The 22,440-nt window shown below is 43.2% G+C and overlaps 1 protein-coding gene across 6 annotated transcripts in view; it reads right to left on the bottom strand.

The window, feature by feature from the left end:
- Nucleotides 1-1,499: 1,499 nt before the first annotated feature.
- Nucleotides 1,500-22,440, bottom strand: part of LOC145342832 (MOB kinase activator 3B) — a 126,255-nt gene continuing 105,314 nt past the window's right edge. For 4 of the 6 annotated variants that reach the window (XM_080188314.1, XM_080188313.1, XM_080188310.1 and 1 more), the window contains 2 exons: nucleotides 21,821-22,023; nucleotides 1,500-6,112 (listed from right to left, as the gene is read on the bottom strand). In XM_080188314.1, coding sequence (XP_080044440.1) covers nucleotides 6,083-6,112; nucleotides 21,821-22,023 — 233 coding nt within the window. In that variant the 3' untranslated portion in view covers nucleotides 1,500-6,082. The remainder of the gene's footprint in view (nucleotides 6,113-21,820; nucleotides 22,024-22,440) is intronic. The other 2 variants (XR_013886653.1, XR_013886654.1) reach the window with 2 other exon arrangements.

Here is a 22,440-nt window from a genome sequence, read left to right as displayed (position 1 = left end):
CGATGTACCACCAGCTGAACACGGTGAAAGAAGCCCCTTTCACAATGCAGTAAAACCCAAAGACAACCAGAAGAATCAACGAGAATATCTGCACGCAAATGGGGGGGTTCTCGGACATGTTGGTCACCGTTAGACTCTGTAACTTATTAATTAGTCAATTGTCATCATAATTTCTAGAAACTTCTAACTATTTTAAAAAAAACTATTAAAGGTTAGAAGAACAGCAGAGGAGATGTCACATTGATGGAGAAGTAAAATAAGCCATTGTGTATATATACAACTGGATAAATAACTCTATTTGGGCTAATGGACAAGGATTACCAGCTTCATCCTTTCTCAGCCATGGTGTTAACCACCTACTTGGCTCAGATGTCAGACTCAAGCTTCAGATCAGCTATCTGTTTGCACTTCCACCTGTTCTGGTCTTTATTAAAGCTTTATTCTATCTGACGCAGAAAGGATTATACACCTTGTTTATCTCGATATCATTCAACCACTCAATAAGTCTGCTTTGCTGCATTAAGTTGATGAGATGGCATTGCAGGATTATAACACTGTATTCATGGAAAAGCAAACTGTGTGAATGCCACAGAATAGATAAGTATAAGATGTGATAAAATCTAATCTTTTACATTTTCTGTGCAATAAATTCATATTATGGTGTTCAAAACTGAAAATGTGTATAGGTGAAACCCATAGTCCTTAATAAGTTTCAGACCGGATTACTTATTCAAGGCATTGTCATTATTTTAAAAGATTTTCTGGCTTAAAGGATTTGATTGCCACCTGCCTTTTAGTATTGGCACTGAATGAATGCCTGCTCCATATGTTCGTAGTTCTCAAAACTCAGATCATCTAAAGCTGAAGTTTAATGTTTATTTATTAGTGTCACAAGTAGGCTTACATTAACACTGCAATGAAATTACTGTGAAAATCTCCTAGTCGCCACACTCTGGCACACGTTCGGGTCAATGCACCTAACTAGCATGTCTTTCGGACTGTGGGAGAAAACTGGAACACCCGGAGGAAACCCACACAGTGCTAAGTTCTCCCTCAGCGTACCCAAACAGACACTGGATTTTAATTTGATTTATTATTGTCACATGTATTAGTATCCAGTGAAAAGTATTGTTTCTTGCACTCTATACAGACAAAGCATACCGTTCATAGGGAGGGAATAAAGGAGAGAGTGCAGAATGTAGTGTTACAGTCATAGCTAGGGTATAGAGGAAGAAGTCTGATGGAGTGTGGCACTTTTCACAGTAACTTCATTGCGGTGTTAATGTAAGCCTACTTGTGACACTAATAAATAAACTAAGCTAGCATATTAATTAATACAAGTTATACCTTTTTAACATTAAACATATAATGGGCTGTAACACACAAGGTGCCAGCAGGTTCAGTTTCAAAGCAATGTTACTCGTAACAGCAAGGGTAACACATGAAATAAGCACAGTGATATGAAGGATTTATTTTTTAATAAAATTTTATTTGAGTAGGACATTGAGAAAGCAAGTTAAATAGACCCCTCTTCTTCAACGTCTTAACATAAATCGTCCTTATGTGATCCAGCAAAATTGAATATCAAAAAAAATTCCAACAAACATTTTTGATCTAAATACAGAAAAGCATTGATTTTAACTGCAATTAGTCGCTAAACATAATCTAAGAGTAGATCTCCTGATTTTCAGATTTCATTTTTGCCAGAATTGGAATCACAAATTGTTCAAAGTCTCAGAGCAAATACGAGCTTCTCAGATCAAACCTTAGTTTAATCATCAATATAGGTTATGAAATAATTAAAACAGTACTTTAAAAAGCATCACAGATTAAACTGCTATAAAAGGGGATAATGTGCATCACTCGCTGCATCCTCGGCACTTCCTTCCCAGTGGAAGTCTGTCTAAATGTACGGAACAGACTATTGTTTCCAGTTAATACAGACTGAAGGTGAAATGCCTCCTTTGCTATCACCTGGAAACCGGGTGTTATTCCAAGTCTCCTGTTTTCTCATGTCTAATTTTGGGGCTTTTGTCAAGTTTTGCCTGACTTTTATCTCACATTATTAACTTTAAGCTCAATTAAACTTAACCCTAAAATCAGGAGGTTAATACCTCGAAAGGTATTATCACTAAACAAACAAGCAAAAATATTTTGTTGTTAAATGACGATGCACAAAATATTCTATTTTATATATTTTGCATTATTTCCAAAACAAAATGGATGGCTGATTTCTAGTTCAATATTGGGTCATTGTATCAATATATCACAAAATAAATTCAAAATGTTCAGTTGCAAAACACATTTTTCCGATCATGCACATGAGTTTGCTGCATTATCAGTACAAGCTCTCGATAATACGTTGAAAATCCTGGAAGGATGAAATTCTCCACAATAAACAATTGCTAACAACACCATGGGAAGATATCACTTTGAAATATGTAGCATAGAAACAGAAAATCTTGGAAAGACTCAGCACGTCAGGCAGCATCTGTGAAGAAAGAAACAGAATTAAAGTTTCAGGTTGATGACTGGCTAACTCTTTGAGTATTTCCAGACTTTTCTGTTTTTATTTCTGATCTCCAGCATTCCAATTTTGTTTTGTGTGTAGTTCAAAATGGGTGATTTTCATTAAGGAAAACTTGCATTTATACAGTGCTGTCATAACCTCAGGACATCCCAAAGCACTTTACAGCCAATTAAATACTTCCTTACTTAAAAGGAGCAACAGGCATTCTCTTTTTTATCATTGAAAGGCTATTTGTCCCATCAGACATTTTATAATAGCATTTTCATTGTCATTTATAACATAGTTCAGTTCAACTTTCTCACATTCACCAAATTCAATCATGGAGTCATTAAAAGTCCTGATTCAATGCATGAATCATCCGTTATAACTATAAATTCGATAAATAACTATACTAGGTGAATACGGTAGAAACTCAATTTGGTTTTAAAAAATCCGTTACTCCTAATCACTGAAAAAAAACTTCCAACTTTTAAAATAAAAGACAAGCAAAATAGGCCAGAAGTATTTATTTTCTGATTAGTGATTGGATTGTCATTAAATCAAGCTCAGTGAAGTGACAGATGCCATCATCCCTGTAAATGTCTGCCGGTGTCTCCAAGAATATCTCCAGTTTGAGCTGACCAAGATGTAATGCCTCCAGACAGCTGGTCTTGGAAACCATTTCAAACACCATCAGCTGAAGGTTAACGTGTAAGACGTCTGCTGACCAAATGCAATAACCGCAGGTGACCATGTTCTAACATTTTTTTTATTTTCTTAACATCTCAGGTGGCACAGCTGTGAACCCTGGAATGAAGAGCCTGTCCTCTGAGGAATGGTTGAGGACTCTGGGTCTGTAGTCATTGGAGTTTAGAAGGACAAGGGGGGGATCTTATTGAAACTTACAGGATACTGCAAAACCTGGATAGAGTGGACATGGAGAGGATATTTTCACTAATAGGAAGAACTAGAACCAGAGGGCAGAACCCCAGGCTAAAGGGACGATCCTTTAAAACAGAGATGAGGAGGAATTTCTTCAGCCAGAAGGTGGTGAATCTGTTGAACTCTTTGCCGCAGAAGGCTGTGGAGGCCGGGTCATTGAGTGTCTTTAAGACAGAGATAGATAGGTTCTTGATTAATAAGGGGATCAGGGGTTGTGGGGAAAAGGCAAGAGAATGGGGATGAGAAAAATATGAGCCATGATTGAATGGTGGAGCAGACTCAATGGGCTGAGTGGCCTCATTCTGCTCCTATGTCTTACGGCCTTATGGTATCTGGGAACGAATTTGATCTTGGGCTAACGATTCCCATCATCTGGTCGCAGTCTTAGAACTAGTTTTCTGTGGCCATTCCAGCTAATTTAATCTTCTGGAAGGGTCATTCACTTAACACAAAACCATCAACTTGAGATAGCCATTAGATAGGCTTTCCATCAAAGCTACAAAATATTGTCACCGCAAGCGTCAATTTTTGCATCATCTCTCATTTGTTTCTAATCTGTACCATCCAGGTCATTATGAGAGGGTTTTCATTGCCCTTATAAAACCCCATAAGTACTGTAAGTTTCTTGTACATAGCTCGTGAGGAGAATAACTGACATCTCAGACTGAAAGACAGTGAGGAATGGTGACACAAGGAACATGTTTAACTTTTAACACTGTGGGATTTGGGGATGATACTTGATTTGAACCAACAAAATTAAACCAGAGAAAAAAGCATTGGGAATCTGAAATGAAAGCCAGATCGGGAAGGAGTGAAGAAGGCAGCGGGTTAACACTCGGGGTCACTGACCATCCATCAGTTCCAGAGACAATTTATAATTGATGAACAGCTTATAAGGAAGCGTGTGAGATTCTGCAGACATATTGGCTGGTATTGTCCTGACTTTAGAGGATTGAGAGGATGATCTTATGTTAAAAGTTTGCAGATCTGATGGGCAAAATGGCCTCCTTCTGCAGTGTAACAATTGTATAATAGAATAAACAGTTTCCTCAGATGTGGGAAATGAAAAGGAGACATAACTTTCAAATTAGAGTAGAATATTCAGAAGGGAAAGCAAGAAGTACTTTTTCACACAAGATGCTGCCTGGGGGTGAGAGGTTGGATAGGCTTAGGTTGTTTTCATTGGAGCAGAGAAGACTGAAGGATGACCTGATTGAGGTGCTCAAAGTTATGAGGGGCATGGACAGGGTGGATAGGAAGCAGCTGTTCCCCTTAGTTGAAGGGTCATTTTATGAGGGGACATCGGTTAAAAGTGAGGAGTGGAAGGTTTAGAGGAATTTGTGGAAAAATGTTTTTTGCCCAGAGGTTGGTGACAGTCTGGAATGAACATGTGTCGATGCAGACTTGATGGGCCAAATGGCCTCTTCTGTACTGTAGGATTCTGTGAGGTACTTGAAATGTGGAACGTAACTGGAGTTTTCAAAACTGAGATGGATCGATTTTTGTTGAGTGAGGACTCTGAAGGATATGGAGATGAGGTCAGTAGAGTTGAGGTGCTGATAAATCTTGCTTTAATTCAAAGATAGAACAAGCTCACGGCATTGAATGGCCTCTTTCCGTGCATAGGCCAAGAGAAAAAGGAACCAAAAGAAAGAATGCTGGAAAATCTCAGCAGGTCTGGCAGCATTTGTAAGGAGAGGAAAGAGCCGATGTTTCCAGTCTAGATGACTCTTTGTCAAAGCTCTTTTCTCTCCTTACAGATGCTGCCAGACCTGCTGAGATTTTCCAGCATTTTCTCTTTTGGTTTCAGATTCCAGCATCCACTGTAATTTGCTTTTACCCAAGAGAAAAGTGAGTCGGAGGAAGGGACACATAGAAAATTTTGCAAAGCTGAGAGGGATCCAGTGGGTCCAGAGCGTCGTGGCGTGAAGAGGCTGTGCTGGTGTCCAAAGGGTTGATTCTTGTTGATTGCTGTGTGAGTTGGAACAGATAAAAATGGACATTGAGCCAGGATGGATATCACTGGTGGAGATTGCATGCCTGTGGAAAGGGCCGAATCACAGTCACTGACCAGTTTCACGTTGCCCTTAGCTGCTGATCTTTTAGAGTCAGTTTTAACTGTCGGGGGGGGGGCGGAATCCTGAATTCCCGCAGCCCATTGAGAAAGGAAGCTTCCATCCTCGCAGTCAGCCAGGTAGATTTAAAACCATCTCCGAGAGATTAAAAGAAGAGCTTTGTGTTCACTCTCTTCCTTGACATTTCATTACCAAAGGTCTAGACCTTTTAACTATGCGCTGAATAATTGATATCAGCTATCAGACTGAACTCTGTTAATTGAGACAGCTACATTGTATAATCCTGCTTTCAGACAGTGATCTGGTTTCGGCTGAAGACTGGACCATCACAAAATCAAAAGGGAAGAAAACATTTATAATGACAGAGTGCTTCTCACAATACTCATTCAGATATTTTACCAACCCAAATGCACAGAATTGCCCCAGGTTACTGTCGGGCTGTTGTCTGTCTCTGATGTGTTAGTGCCAGTGACGCAGATGCAGGCAGGGAACTGATATATTGGTTGCGGGTTGGTGCTTGCTGGGGTCTGGAGCTATCCAGAATCTCTGTCACCTTTCAGTGGCATATTCGTGATGTCATCTCTTTCTGAAAATGAGAGGAAAAATGTAAGATATTTTTGAATGTGACGATCACAAACTCAACAAAGTTTCCCAATGTGGCAATTAATGAGTTGTGGGAGGCCAAACTGATTTAAATTAGTAAGTCTGCACCACATCATTAAAAGAGAATTATTGTAAAAGCAGTTTGAGTTGGTCTGTAATTCCAACATAGACAGTGATCCTGATAATATCAGCAACATTTCCCCCCCGTCCATGTGCAATAGTTTCATAATTCTACACTGCAAACACTGGTACATTTTCAAGGTTCAGATACATAGAACCTCGTGAAACCAGACAGGATAATAAGGGACAGCTTTAAGTGCCAGTTTTGATGGAGTTGGATTATCTCAGCTGCTGTCAGGAAGGGTTCAGTGCTTTCCATCACCCACTGTCATTGGAAGCTTTTAATGGTCGCCGGATCTCACAGAGAGGATCTTTATTTAATGTCACTTACGTCTATAACCGTGTACATTTCCCAACCTTGAGCACCTGTCTAACTCCCTTTAAAATCATCGATGAAATCAGCCTCCACCACCTTTTTTTGGTTGGAACATTCCAGATCCCAACTATTTTTTTTGAGCAGAAACATTTCTCCTTTCTAGATCTTCTGCCAATGACATTTGAAGATATTTTTCTCCCCTTAGTTTTATTAATACCTCTCTCCGTCACAGTAATGCCCCTTCCCCCTCCCTCGACTCGAGTGATTTGGATCTTTAACAGAGGTGAGCTGTTGAGCGGTGAAAATGGGTGTCTTGCTGTACAACAAAATAGTCAAAGCTGCCCTGGAACTTTGCCCCAAACCGCCTGTGGGAGGATGTGTGTGGATTTCTGTTACTGCCCAGCTGGTGGAGCCAAACCTTTGAGCAATGTGATACCGTGAAAAAGATATTTCTCCCAAATCTTCAATCCTCCTTTCAAAGACACCTTCTTAAGCAAGTCGCCTGGATAGGGTACCCAGCTGGTGGGGATATTCACAGCCATTTTTACCTCTCTATAACAATCTGAGGTCCCTATCTATCTCAAGATGACCAACACCCCAGAACCAAAGAAAAGCTAGGCATCATGCCTTAATGACTATTGACCGGTGGCTCTGGTATCTATCATTATGAAGTGCTTTGAAAGGTTAGTCATGGTACAAATCAATTCCGGCCTCCCAGATTGCCTGGATCCACAGTTTGCCTAACCCCACAACAGGTCCACAGCAGATACCATCTTCCTGGCTCTGCACTCAACCCTGGAACACCTAGACAACAAAGGCACCTATGTCAGACTCCTGTTTTTTGGCTACAGCTCAGCCTTCAGCACGATTATTCCCACAAAACTCATCTCCAAACTCCATAGGTTGGGGCTTGGCTCCTGTAACTGGATCCTAGACTTCCAAACCCACCCACAGACCACAATCAGTAAGGATAAGCAATAACACCTCCCCCACAATTATCCTCAACACCAGTGCCCCACAAGGCTGTGTCCTCAGCTCCCTATTCTACTCCTTATACACCTATGACTGTGTGGCCAAATTCCCCTCCAACTCAATTTTCAATTTTGCTGATGAAATCACCACAGTGGGTCAGATAATGATGAGACACAGAATCTGGTGAACTGGTGCGACAACAATAATTTCTCCCTCAATGTCAACAAAACTAAGGAGACAGTCATCGACTTCAGGAAGCACAGTGGAACTCATGCCCCATCTACATCAATGGGGATGAAGTAGAAATGGCTGAGAGTTTCAGGTTTTTAGGTGTCCATATCACCAACTTGTCCTGGGCCCTCTATGCTGACGCTACAGTTAAGAAAGCTCATTAACGTCTCTACTTTCTCAGGAGACTAAGGAAATTTGGCATGTCAGCTACGATTTGGCATCTCACCAACTTTTACAGATGCATCATAGAAAGCATTCTTTCTGGCTGTGTCACAGCTTGAGATGACTCCTGCCCTGCCCAAGACTGCAAGAAACTACAAAGGTCACAAACGAAGCCAATCCATCGTGCAAACCAGCCGCCCATCCATTACTCTGCCTACACTTCCTGCTGCCTCGGAAAAACAGCCAGCATAACTAAGGACCCCACACACTCAGGACATTCTCTCTTCCGCCTTCTTCCATTGCAAAAAGTTACAAAGGCCTGGGGACATGTACCAGCTGACTCAAGGACAGCTTCTTCCCTGCTGCCATCAGACTCGTGAACAGACTTACCTCGCACCAAGTTGATCTTTTTCTTCATCCTAACTATGACTGTAACATTACATTCTGCATTCTTTCCTTCTCTACGAACAATATGTTTTGTCTGCATTACATGCAAGAAACAATACTTTTCACTATGTTAATACATGTGATAATAAATCAAATCAAAATCAAGTCTTAGTGAAAAATAAGGTCAAGCACTTTTCCAATCAGGGGGTGGAAATTAGATAATGTAAAATTCTGAAATATAAAAACTGTATACAGGAAGTCAAATAAAATATCAGTGTGAGAGTAACACGGAGGATCAGGCAGCTGATATTCGCAGCTGAACCGTTCCAATTAAGAGAGGTGAAGAAGTAAATTCATTTGGGTTTTAATGAAGGGCTGTAAACCTGAATTGTCACCCAATCTTCCTTTCTTTCTCCACAGATTCTGCCTGACCTGCTCTCAGGTGGTACACTGGCACAGAGCATTGCCACCTCTCCCAGCTTGGGTCACTGTCTGTGCGGACATTCTTCCCACATCTGTGTGGGTTCCCTCCGGGTGCTCCGGTTTCCTCCCACAGTCCACAGATGTGCTGGTTAACTGCATTGGCCATGCTAAATTCTCCCTCAATCTACCTGAACGGATGCTGGAATGCGGTGACTAGGGGATTTTCACAGTGACTTCATTGCAGTGTTAATGTAAGCTGACATGGGACACTAATAAACAAACTTTTTGTTTCTGTGCCACATTGTCAGCATCTGCAGTATTCTATTATTTGCTTCAAGCATATCAGTGGGAAGGAGGTGAAAAGTGGATTGCAGCAAGGATATAGCAGAGCAATGATTGCCGGTTGATGGAATAGTCACAGACAAACAATGGAAAGATACATTAAAGAATTAAAGAATGTCAGAATCAGTGAGGCATTTCAAAGGGCAAACAAATCAGTGAGATGGAAGAACAGAATGTCTCTAAATCATCAGCTTTGAAATGAAATTTATTTTTAACTTTATTCCTGGAATGTGAGTATTGTTGGGAGCATTTATTGCCAATCTTTAGTTGCCCTCGAGAAAGATGGTGGTCTTGAATTTCAGCAGACCATGTGGTGTTAAGATGCTCACGCCAGAGGCTCCAAGATACTTTGTGGTCAATGAGATCCTTTTCAAAGTGTAGCCACTGTTATATTATATTTAAAATAAATTGCAAGCTCCCACACACAGCAGTGTGAAAATGACCAGAGTAAGTCCTTCTGTGATGTTGCATGAGGGATTAATGTTGGCCAGCACATTGGATAGAACTCTCCTTCTCTTCAAAATAGGGTCATGGGATCTTCCAAGTGCACCTGAGAGGACAGACAATGTCTTGGTGAAACATCTCATTTGAAAGATAGCAGCTCCAACATTGCAGCACTCCCTCAGCAATTTTTATACTTCTTTCATGAGATGTGGGGCATCGCTGGGGAGGCCCGCACTTGATGCCCATCCCTAATTGCCCTTGAAGTGAGTGGCATGTTCGACCATTTCAGAAGGCAGTTTGCTGTGGATTTGGAGTCACGTGTAGGCCAGACCAGGTAAAGACAGCAGACTTCCTTCCCTAAAGGACGTTAATGAAACAGATGGGTTTTTACAATTGACAATGGTTTCATGATCGTCCAAACTTGTAGGCCAACATCAATCTCTCATCAACTCTACCACCTCGCTCGCCACAGAACTGGCACGGACGAGGATCCGAAATCTCCATCGACCCCAGGCAGGAATTTCCGGTCTCAAACAAGGGAGGCTGTAAAATCCCAACCCTAATGTTAGATTTTTACTGAATTCAAATTTCATCATGTGCTATGGTGGGATTTGAATCTGGGTAGCCAGAGCATTACTCTGGGTCTCTGAATTACTAAGCCAGTGACAATACCAATAAGCCACTGTCTCCCCACCTCTCCAAGTGGGGCAGCATTCCCTCTACTAAACCAAAACAGTACGGAATGCTCATGACTGACCCTCTGACAGTGCGGCGCTCCCTCAGCACTGACCCTCTGACAGTGCGGCGCTCCCTCAGCACTGACCCTCTGACAGTGCGGCGCTCCCTCAGCACTGACCCTCTGACAGTGCGGCGCTCCCTCAGCACTGACCCTCTGACAGTGCAGCACTCCCTCAGCACTGACCCTCTGACAGTGCGGCGCTCCCTCAGCACTGACCCTCTGACAGTGCGGCGCTCCCTCAGCACTGACCCTCTGACAGTGCGGCGCTCCCTCAGCACTGACCCTCTGACAGTGCGGCGCTCCCTCAGCACTGACCCTCTGACAGTGCGGCACTCCCTCAGCACTGACCCTCTGACAGTGCGGCACTCCCTCAGCACTGACCCTCTGACAGTGCGGCACTCCCTCAGCACTGACCCTCTGACAGTGCGGCACTCCCTCAGCACTGACCCTCTGACAGTGCGGCACTCCCTCAGCACTGACCCTCTGACAGTGCGGCACTCCCTCAGCACTGACCCTCTGACAAAGGGAGCTATCCTGAGAGGAGCTTGCCCCACTTTTTTGTCCAGATTCTCCCTCCCCAACATCAAGCCCACCACCCACGCACCAGGGGAATTCAGCCCACTGAAGCATGTCAATTGGGGTGGCACACAGTGGGTTATCACTGCTGCCTCACAGCGCCAAGAGCCTGGGTTCGATTCCCAGCTTGGGTCACTGTCTGTGTGGCATCTGCATGTTCTCCCCGTGTCTGGGTGGGTTTCCTCCGGGTGCTCCGGTTTCCTCCAACACACCAAAGATGTGTGGGTTAGGTTGATTGGATATTCTAAATTGCCCCTTAGTGTTGGGGGACTAGCGGGATAAAATACAGAGGTTTACATGGATAGGGCTGGGGTGGGAACACTGTCAGTGTAGGCTCGATGGGCTGAATGGCTTTCTTCTGCACAATATAATTCTAACAGATTACAGCACCTAACCCGAGTCCTTGGTTCTGAAAGAACTGGCACAGTGACAAAGTGGAAGCCAAACAATTAACAAAATAAATGTAGCAGACGTGTCAGATCAACAAGAACACTGAGAGCAACGGGTGGGAAAGGTGGGATCCTTTGAAATAATGAACCCACACAATGGCAGGCAGTAAGATTAGGTGGTGAACATTGTGGAATAATTATTACAATTATCATGAGCTTTAATTAAAAGCCAAATGATTCTCTGTTCATTTAATGCAAGAAGCAGCGCCTGAAATGAGTGAGTTTTTTTTAATTTTGGAACACAATGAAGCAGGTCTTACATTTAAAAGTTATAACGTTGAGTTAGATCACTGTATAATCACAGCAGAGGCAGCAAATCCACACAGATGCTTAAAGAGAAAGGCAGCAGCTCTTTACTGGGTGAAGGTGTTCAGACTGCGCGCAGAGAACTCGTTAGAAACCAATGGCAGGAGGTGGTGCAATTCACACAAAGTGGTTTCAAAGTTAAGAGATGCTGAAGTGGGATCGAACGGGACAAAGTGGTTCAAAGCATTGTTACTGCCGCACATTCCTCTTGCACCATCTGTTTCTGCACCACACACACACACACACACACACATATCAGCAAACCAACCACCTCCCCGGCCCCCCACTGCCCTAGGGGGCTGGAATCACCTTCACTCTGGGTGGGTCGGCACAGACAGTGTGAGATCAAAGCAATGGGGAGGGAAGCAGAAAGCAATGCTTCTGGGTGGGACTGAGACAGAATGTTCACATCAGAATGAAGAGGACTACACTCCGTTTCACAGACCACCTGGATTTAAACCGGCCATTGCTCTGTACACTGCAACTTCACAAACCCAACATAGAATATTTAAGGATTGTTCCCCCACCCCCCCCTCGCCTCTCATCTGGTTAGAACATCGAGCAACTGAGCACTAAACCTGCTGCTCTTCACTCGCCTGCTGGGCTGCTGCATTATGGGATTATAATGGGGAAATTAAATATGCCGGGAGAGATTAAAGCAAGGCCACGTGTAGACAAATTCTTACACAGGATGTGGGCATTGCTGGCTAGGCCGGAATTTATTGTCCATCCCTAATTACCCCTTTGAGAAGGTAGTGGTGAGCTGCCTTCTATATCCGTGTGATGAAGGCAGGTCACATCTACCTTCTCAAGGGGTAATTAGGGATGGACAATTAATGCTGGCCTAGCCCAGCGATGAAAGAATTAAAAACACAGGAGGTTATTGTGAGATGATTTATAAAGAGATCTTAAACATTTGTAAATAAAGGGAGAAAGGTTTGCCAAGCATATTTCCTTGAAGATCATAAGATTTAAATGCTGAAAAGCACATCTGACAATGAAGAGTTCATAAGAATAAAGAAAAAATGTTTCCATTTTAAACTTTACTTCAAACATGGGACAAGTCGCACTGTATAAAACTTGCTCATCTCCATTTTAATGCATCCTGGGACAGATTGTACAGGCGTGGACCATAATCACAGCGTGCTTCCTTCTTTAGATCTGTTTTTGTTTGCAATCTTCAGCTCGACAGATTTTATCCTGTGTCTTGCTGGCAGCCTCAACTGAAGGCAGCAGGACACCTGGAATCTCAGCGAATAGCAGCTCCAACAGTCCAATGCCTTCACCAATGAGATTCAAGGATTGTAGAAGAGATGGTAACGACAGATGAATATTTGAAGGAGGGGAAATTACAGGATTATGGGGAAAGGAACATAGAACATTACAGCACAGTACAGGCCCTTGGGCCCTCAATGTTGTGCCGAGCTAAGTCCAATCCCAAGATCAAGCTATCCCACTCCCTATAGAAACATAGAAAGAGAAGGCAGTGAGGGACCAATTGGATGACTCTTTCAAACAGACAGCACCAAGCACGAAGGCCTGAATGGTCTCCTCCGGTGCATTGAAATTCTATGAAGTGGAAAATATCTGCATGCACACAATGAGAGGTTGATTGGTATTCTTGGTTAGAGGGCGTGAGTTATTTTCACTCAGGAAACTGGCTACTTGTAAAAATCTTAAGTATCAATTCTATTTATTCTCTCCTGGACACTCTGCGCAAATCTTAACAAAGAAATAATTGGATGTGGCAGATCATTCCTCCCAGACATTCAATCAAATTGTACAACAGCTTCATAAAATTTGTGCGTACCTTGTTGAGTTTCCATCCTGCCGTTAAATCTAATTTCCTCCACTCTCCTTACTGCCCTGACTACTTCCTGCCAAGAGGCTGAACAAGCTACAAGTTCTAAAATCCATATAGCTAATATAACCCTGCCTGAAGGAATTCAGCTCTGAACAGCTGCTTTACTGGTTCCCCTCCCTCTTCCACACTCGCTGCCTCTTTTGACAAGCAATGATAGAATAAAATTGTAGGATCCCTACCTTGCAGAAGGAGGCCATTCGGCCCATTGAGTCTGTACCGACTCTCCGACAGTGCATCTTACCCAGACCCTTTCCCCGTATCCCCATGTATTTATCCTGCGAATCCCCCTAACCTATACATCTTGAAAACTAAGGAGCTATTTAGTGTGGCCAATCCACCTACCCCGCACCTCTTTGGACTGTGGGAGGAAACCAGAGCACCTGGAGGAAACCCACGCAGACACGGGGAGAAAGTGCAAACTCCACACAGTCATCCAAGGCTGGAATCAAACCCAGATCCCTGGCGCTAACCGCTGTGCCACCCTATAGCCATGTTTTTGTATTATTACTGACAATCATGAATAACTGGGGTAGCACGGTGGCACGGTGGTTAGCACGGCTGCCTCACACTGCCAGGGACTTGGGTTTGATTCCCGGCTTGGATCACTGTCTGTGTGGAGTCTGCATGTCCTCCCCATGTCACTGTGGGTTTGCTCCAGTTTCCTCCCACAGTCTGAAAGATGTGCTGGTTAGGTGCATTGGCCATGCTAAATTCTCCTTCAATGTAACCCGAACAGGCACCAGAGTGTGGCGACTAGGGGATTTTCACAGTAACTTCATTGCAGCATTAATGTAAGCCTACTTGTGACTAATATGTAAACTTTAACCAAAGACTGAGAATTCATGATTTGAAGCATTAAGATTAAGAGCAGTTTTAGGAACATAGGAACTGGGAGCAGAATTAGGCAAATTCAATCCTTTGAGCCTGCTCCATCATTCAATGGCTGATTTCTCTCCAATTACAAATCCACTTCCCCAATTGTTTATTTAGGGTTTTTCTTTTGGGAAATTAGCAAGTGACCAAGCCTAAACATTGGACAAGACTCTAACTCATTGCAAACTCACCCATTTGCAGCGAGTTAAAATTGGGTTCATTACTCGCTTTACAATTGTCAGTCCAATAACTAAACAAAGTGGCAAATCATTAGGAAGGTAGCAGTATAACCCAGGTTCAGTTACACCGAGACAGCAGGGAAAACACATTACTGATTTAATGACACAGACCTGAAAGAACATAATCACTCTTTGGCAGCAGGCTACTGGCCAATAATTGAATCACCTGAAACATCATCATCATATGAGAAAGCAAAAGCTCATGTTTTATGATCAACAGAACGATGAGATTGGATTACTGCTGCTTCAGTCAATGCCAATTATTATCTACTTCAAGCATCCTTGTAAATGTAATTAACTGTTATAAAGTCAGAATTATAGCGTGTGCAGTATGAAAATAAGCCATCACTGAGCTACAAGTATCAGACATCACATATTTTACAGACTATTGGTTTCCGGATGATGTCACACAAATAATGGCTTTTCTCATTGCAATTTACATAAAAAAGATGATAAAATATGATTGCATTAGAAGCAGTTCAGTGAAAGTTCACTCGACTGATCCCTGGGATGCAGGGACAGGTTTATGAGGTGGGGATGGACAGGTTGGGCCCTGTCCCCGCTGAAGTTCAGGAGAATGAGAGGAGATCTTATTGAAACATACAAGATTCTGGGAGACTTGACAGGGTGAGTGCTGGGAGCATGTTTCCACTCATGGGAGAGACTAGGAGACACTGTTTAAGAATAAGGGGTCTCCCATTTAAGACTGAGATGGGAAGAATTATTTTCTTTCAGAGTCTTTGGAATTCTCTACCCCAGAGATCTGTGGACTCTGGTTTACTGAACATATTCAAAGATGAGTTAGACGGATTTTTGATAGACGGGAAGTGGGGGGGGGGGGGGGGCGCACCAAGAGTTATGAGGGCAGACAGGAAAGTGGAGTTCAGATCACAACTAGATCAGTCATAGTCTTATGAATGGTGAAGCAGGCTCAATGGATTGAATGGACTGCTCTAACTATTGCATTCTTATGATATTAAGCACTGTACATAAAGTCAATAAGGGTGACGGAGGGAGTGAATGTTTAAGGTGTTGGATGGAGTGCCAATCAAGAGGGCCTCAGGGGCGGCACCTTGGCACAGTGGTTAGCACTGCTGCCTCACAGCACTGGGGTCCTGGGTTCAATTCCTGGCTCGGATCACTGTCTGTGTGGAGTTTGTACGTTCTCCCTGTGTCTGCGTGGATTTCCTTTGGGTGCTCCAGTTTCCTCCCACATTCTGAAAGACATGTTGATTAGGTGCATTGATCCAAACAGGCGCCAGACTGTAGCAGCTAGGGGAATTTTTCAGTAACTTCATTGCAGTGTTAATGCAAGCCTACTTGTGACTCATAAATAAACCTGAACTTTGCTTTGCCCTAGATGGTGTTGAGCTTCATGAGTGTTGATGGAACTGCACTCTTCCAAGCAAGTGAAGAATATGTAATCATACTTCTGCCTTGTAAGTGGTGGGCAAGTCTGGGGGAGATGAGTTATTTCATACAGGATTCCCAACCTCTGATCTGCTCATCTCTCCACAGTATCAATGTTGTGGTCCAGGAAAGTTCCTGGTAAATGGGAACACACAGGAAGTTGATGCTAGGGAATTTGGAGACAATGATACTTGTTAGTATCATGCTGAGGTGGTTAGATCTTCTATTAACCATAAAGATTTGGAGTTCTGGTTTATGCAGCGGGGTAAGAGTTAAATTCACAGTAGAGTAGGTTCTTGAAAGCAGTTTCTTAAAAAATTGGTTAACAATGTAGGTATGAATTCTGTCTTTACAATTCCCTACAACTGCAATTGCGATCAGCAGCTAATGAAGAAATGCCAAGTTAAACAATCTGAATTCATCAGGAATTGAGATGACAGCCAGATACTAAAATACTGCACAGTTCAGTGGGAAAGCTCCCAGCATGTCACTACTAGCAATAAGGTACTGGCAATGCAAAACAGCACGGTACCAACACAGACCAGAGGAATATATCAACAATATCTCCATGGTTTAACCTCTCCCGCTCTCATCACAAATGTGGGCCTTTCTCTTTCTTACATTACATTTTAAGAATAGTTTGAGACACAGGGCAGAATGTTTCCATTCTTTTGGCAAAGTATCACTTTGGGCAGGAGTAGGCCATTGGTGTCACTGGTTTTCCCGCCATGATTTAATGCTGGCAAGATGGCTCTGATTGAGCCCACCCGCATGTAAAAGAATAAAAACAAAACACCGCCCCCACCCCTTCCTCTGCCACACACACAACCGCACTCCCCACTTCTGAACTCCTACCCTACCACAGATCCCCAGCAGCCTCACATAAGACCATAGGAGCAGAATGAGGCCACTCAGCCCATCGAGTCTGCTCTGCCATTCAATCATGGCTGATATCTTTCTCGTCCCCATTCTCCTGCCTTTTCCCCATAACCCTTGATTCACCTTATTAATCAAGAACCTATCTATCTCTGTCTTAAAAACATTCAATGACTTCCATAGCCTTCCATGGAGGCTCCTCTCCCCCATCCCCCCGCCAGCCCCACACAACCCCCCTCCCATTAAACACTTCCCCTGCCACTGTTCTCTGAGAGGAGGGGAGGCAATGCCAGGGTAATGACCATCTCCCCCCTGGGCTGTACCTGCCTGTCCATCTCCGCCAGGTTTGGTTCACCAGGTGCGCGTCATGGGGAACCTGTTGTAGTTCATGTCAGTGTGTCCGACAAGAATGGACAATTTAACATGGCGGGGGTGCATCAGTGTAACGGTCTGATAATTATACATACATGTATACTAACGGAGATCCCAACTTTTAAAGTCAGGATTCCTGTTACATCACTGGTGGACAGTGGGGACAATCGATTGGGGAATTCCCATCAGTGTAAAACTATTTTTGGAGTCCCGTGGGATTCTGTTCCCATGTGGCAAAAATGAGAGCAGAAAACCGTCATCTCCTGAGTGAAACTTCAAAGGATCTATCTGAAATATTGACCTGTCTTTGTCAGAATCTGCTCAACATCAAATAAGTGAGCAATCAGTCATTTGGAAGATGCAGCATATAGAGGGACCTCATTTTTAAAGTTTATTTATTAGTGTCACAAGTAGGCTTACATTAACACAGTAATGAAGTTACTGTGAAAATTCCCTAGTCGCCACATTCCTGTTCGGGTACACTCAGGGAGAATTTAGCACGGCCCACGCACCTAACCAGCAAGTCTTTTGGGCAGTGGGAGGAAAATGGAGCACCCGGAGGAAACCCACACAGACACAGGGAGAACGTACAGACAACAGGGCGGCACAGTAACACAGTGGTTAGCACTGCTGCTTCACAGCTCCAGGGACCTGGGTTTGAATCCCGGCTCGGGACACTGTCTGTGTGGAGTTTGCACGTTCTCCCTGTGTCTGTGTGGGTTTCCTCGGGGTGCTCAGGTTTCCTTCTAGAGTCCAAAGGGGTGCGGGCTAGGTTGATTGGCCATGCTAAATTGCCCCTTAGTATCCCGGGATGCGTAGGTTAGAGGGATTAGTTGGGTAAATATGTGGGGATAGGGCCTGGGTGGGATTGTGGTCGGTACAGACTCGATGGGCTGAGTGGCCTCTTTCTGCACTGTAGGGCTTCAACGATTCCTATGATTTTTCCACACAGGCAGTGACCCGAGCCAGGATTCGAACTCAGTCCCTGGTGCTGTGAGGCAGCAGTGCTAACCACTGTGCCACTGTATTTGTACTGCATGATAACCTCCGCACTGAAGAAATGATTGTGAAGTACGGGTGGACGGCAAACACCCAATTGATATCAGACCCACTCAGCATCATATGTATGCCCCTTTGCACTGCTTGTGGGGTGTGGGAGGGGTTCTTTCTGAATTTCACTGACCAATAATCTTGCAAAAGCTGTTAAATATACCCAGTGACTGTCTACGGTGTAACAGATGGATGTGACTGAGTCACCAGCTCATTTTTTGCTGGTGAGGCAGTCAGAAATTGGCTGAAATCAGTAGGTGCAATCACATGCCTTAAAATAACTCTGCCTTATTTTGTTAAATAAACCAAAGAAGCCAATTCCTGTCATGTTTTCTTCTGAAACCCAGAAATCTTCCGGTTCATTTTTGCAGAATCTTTTTTTTAAAGTAAAGTTTATTTATTAGTCACAAGTAAGGCTTACATTAACACAGCAATGAAGTTACTGTGAAATTTCCCCTAGTCGCCACATTCCGGCACCTGTTCGGTCAATGCACCCAACCCACACATCTCTCAGAATGTGGGAGGAAACTGGAGCACCCGGAGGAAACCCATGCAGATACGGGGAGAACATAAAAATTCTACACAGACAGCGACCCGAACCAGGAATCGAACCCGGGTCCTTGGCACTGTGAAATAGCAGTGCTAACCACTGTGCTACCACGCAGCCCAGCTTATGTAAAGTTATCTTACGTGAAGTTCTTACATCTTGTTGCATAGGACAATTCATTTAACAGTACAGGGACGAGTTGTATTTTAATGAATTTGGGTGAGGGAGAGAAGATCGGGGCCAATCATTGTTAAAGAGTATGTTTAACCAATGTCGGGAAAAAGATACAAAAATCTGAGGTCACGTACCAACCGACTCAGAGGCTTCTTCCCAGCTGCTGTCAAACTTTAGAATGGACCTTCCTCACATTAAGTTGATCTTTCTCTACACCCTAGCTTTGACTGTTACACTACATTCTACACTCTCCATTTCCTTTTCTATGAACGGTATACTCTGTATAACGTGCAAGAAACAATACTTTTCACTGTATACTAATACATATGACAATAATAAATCAAATCAAATCTAAGTGGATTTCAGTTGTCACCACAGATTAAGAATGTTTAGCTCTAATGCAAATCTCCATTTTCATTGCCTATCACCCAGGAGCACGAAGGGGAACTCAAATTCTGCAGCTATTGAATCACTAGTTTTAGCGCTTCTCTTATAAGAAGCTGACAAGTGGAGACCTGTCACATCCCCACAGGGCTGAACTGAGGCATCCACACTCCTTCCTGGATATCCTTGGCTGCCTTAACTCACAGAAGTGTTTGGGGGTAGGTTGCAGATCAGCCACGGATGGTTTCACTGAACTGTGGAACAGGCTCGAGGGGCTTAAGACCTTCCTCCTGTTCCTAGGAGGAACCTGAGCAACAACCACTGGGTAGCGATTTAATGTGGAACATTATTGATTTTTGGGAACAGATAGGACATCTAATCATCAATAACAAAACAATTTAACTCAGGCCCTTCACTGCTACAAATGCCATTAATATAACAACTTTACCAGTTGGAAAACACTTTACAAAGGCTTGAGGAACATGAGTCCTGAGCGAGGGAAGGGATTATATGAAAAAAAAACACTTAAGTTTAAGTATCAGTGTCACATGTAGGCTTACATTAATACTGCAATGAAGTTACTGTGAAAAGCCCCTAGACACCACACTCAGGCACCTGTTCTAGGTACACTGAGGGAGAATTTAGCACGGCCAATGCAACCTAACCAGCACATCTTTAGGAGTGTGAGAATTGAACCTGGATCTCTGGTGCTGTGAGGCAGCAGTGCTAACCACTACGCCACGAGGAGTGAGAGTATTGGAATGCTTGTGTTTGGTTGAAGAAGCGAATAAGGGTTTCAGCAGCAGATGAGATGTTGGGGTGGAGCTTACAATGTTATGGAGGTGAAAAGGGTGAGAGACATGATGAAGTGAATATGGGGTTGAAAGCTCAGTTTGTGGCAGGAGAACTTTGATGCCAACCAAGGAAACAAGTGGAATCGGTGGTGAAGGGACTGAATTTTTGATTGTATAGAATCCCTACAGTGCAAGAGGCCACTCAGACCATTGAGTCTGCACCTACAACAATCCCACCCAGGTTCTATTCCTGTAACCCCACGTATTTACCCTGCTAATAAGGGGCAATTTAGCATGGCCAATCCACCTAACCAGCACATCTTTGGACTGTGGGAGAAAACTGGAGCATCCGGAGGAAACCCACACAGACATGGGGAGAATGTGCAAACTCCACATAGATATGATGGGAATTAAACCCAGGTCCCTGATGCTGCGAGGCAGCAGTGCTAACCACTGTGCCAACATGATGCTCTTGATACAAAATCAGTTTGAGATTCCCAGTCAAAAGAAGCATGGCTTACCCAGACCCAGGTGTCAGAATGACAGCCTCTTGTGTTGTTACTTTGTGAAGCACAGTGGGGCCATTTTGAATATTAAATATGTTATTGAATTATGTGACATTCCTGGATGGATTCCAAAGCTAGTGGCTTTTGCTACCAAATAAACCTGTTGGACTTTAACCTGGTGTTGTGAGACTTTTTACTAGGTTCCAATGCACAGCACATTGATTTAATTGATGCAATTACTGAGTACGGAGAACAGTTTCTGCTCACTTTAACGCTGGATGGATAATTCAAATCGTCAGAAACTCCACTAAAACAAATCAGCTGAAATTTTCCAGCCTCTTCTGCTGGCAGGATCTTCCAGTCCCACCAAATGAATGGATTTCTGAATGGCTCACCCCATTTTCCAGGACACCACCCTCCTCCCGCCATACCGTGACCCAGCCAGAAAGTCCCACCCTCAGAAAACTTATAAATAACCAAAATATTTTTCTTAAAAGTGTAAATGTTCAGCCTTGGTTTACTCATCCAAACTTTATGATAGAGTGAATTAGATCATTGGGGATGTGGAAATAAATTGACATGCACCATAAGGAGGATTTACTGGCATTAAACAAGGTCGCAAACTCTTGAAACAAAAAGGACAGAATGAAAACATGCATTTCTATAGAATCTTGTCACATTCTAAAATGCATCTTGGCTGGCTTTCAATTAGAGACAAACCTGAGTCTGCAGCAAGTCTAATAATGGACCATTTAATTTTGATTTCTGTTTCTAACAAATTGTGCTCAAAGAATTTTACACTTTTGAACACATTCTCTTCTGGAGTTAGCAGACTGATACTATTTGCCTTTTTGATGTACTTATAGAACATAGAACAGTACAGGCCCTTCGGCTCTCGATGTTGTGCCAAGCTATGTCCAAACCCAAGATCAAGCTATTCCACTCCCTTACCATATCCATTGAGATGAAATAGCTGCAGAGAGGAGTAGCAGGAAGCTACTCTGAAGGTACTAGCTGAATGGTCTTAAACAAAAATGACTTGATCTACACAATTTTTTTTAATCTTATTTGGAAATGAATAAATAGTTGCTGAGAGGATAGTGGATCATGTAAAAGATGCTTGTGGTGTACATACCAAAGGTTCTAATTCCTTGCGGTCTACGAGGTTAAATTCTGTTACAAAGTAATAAAAGTGTTTATAACACGTATTGACGTGTGCCTCTGCTCCCATGGTACCAAGCCGATCAAAGTGATGAATGTAAACATGAACGAAGACTCGAAAGAGTCGACAGAGAATCTTCTTGCAAATCTGAAGAAAGTTCTTGGGAAAGGGAATTCCTGTGAATCAAAACAAAAGGAAGAGAAAAGACAAAAGGTAACAGTGAAACATTGTCCTGTTAGGAGACCATTCAAGCCAAATACAATGTACAGCATCTTCCCAACGCCATCAGTTTAGACCCAGGGTAACTCCAGACGCAGTACTTTTGTTTCAAAGGGGATGCCGGAAGTTTCTACAGAGGTTGAAAGTATCACTCCTGTTCTCTCTGGCTCACAAAGAAACTGATGATTTTTCCTGACTCTGAGTCCTCACCCTGACAGTTCTGGTTATTGGAAAAGCTGTCACTGGTCCTTGACTGGCATGGGAGCGGATTTAGGGAAACTGACAGATTTCCTCACTTACCTACACTGTAAGGAAATATTTTACCTTGAGGAAATACTTCAAGTAAGTAATTTACAAAAAGTTTTGCTCTGAAT

Source organism: Carcharhinus amblyrhynchos, chromosome 5 (assembly GCF_965287045.1).
Source record: "Carcharhinus amblyrhynchos chromosome 5, sCarAmb.v2.hapA, whole genome shotgun sequence".
NCBI lineage: Eukaryota > Metazoa > Chordata > Chondrichthyes > Carcharhiniformes > Carcharhinidae > Carcharhinus > Carcharhinus amblyrhynchos.
This window is presented reverse-complemented; position numbering and strand designations above follow the sequence as displayed.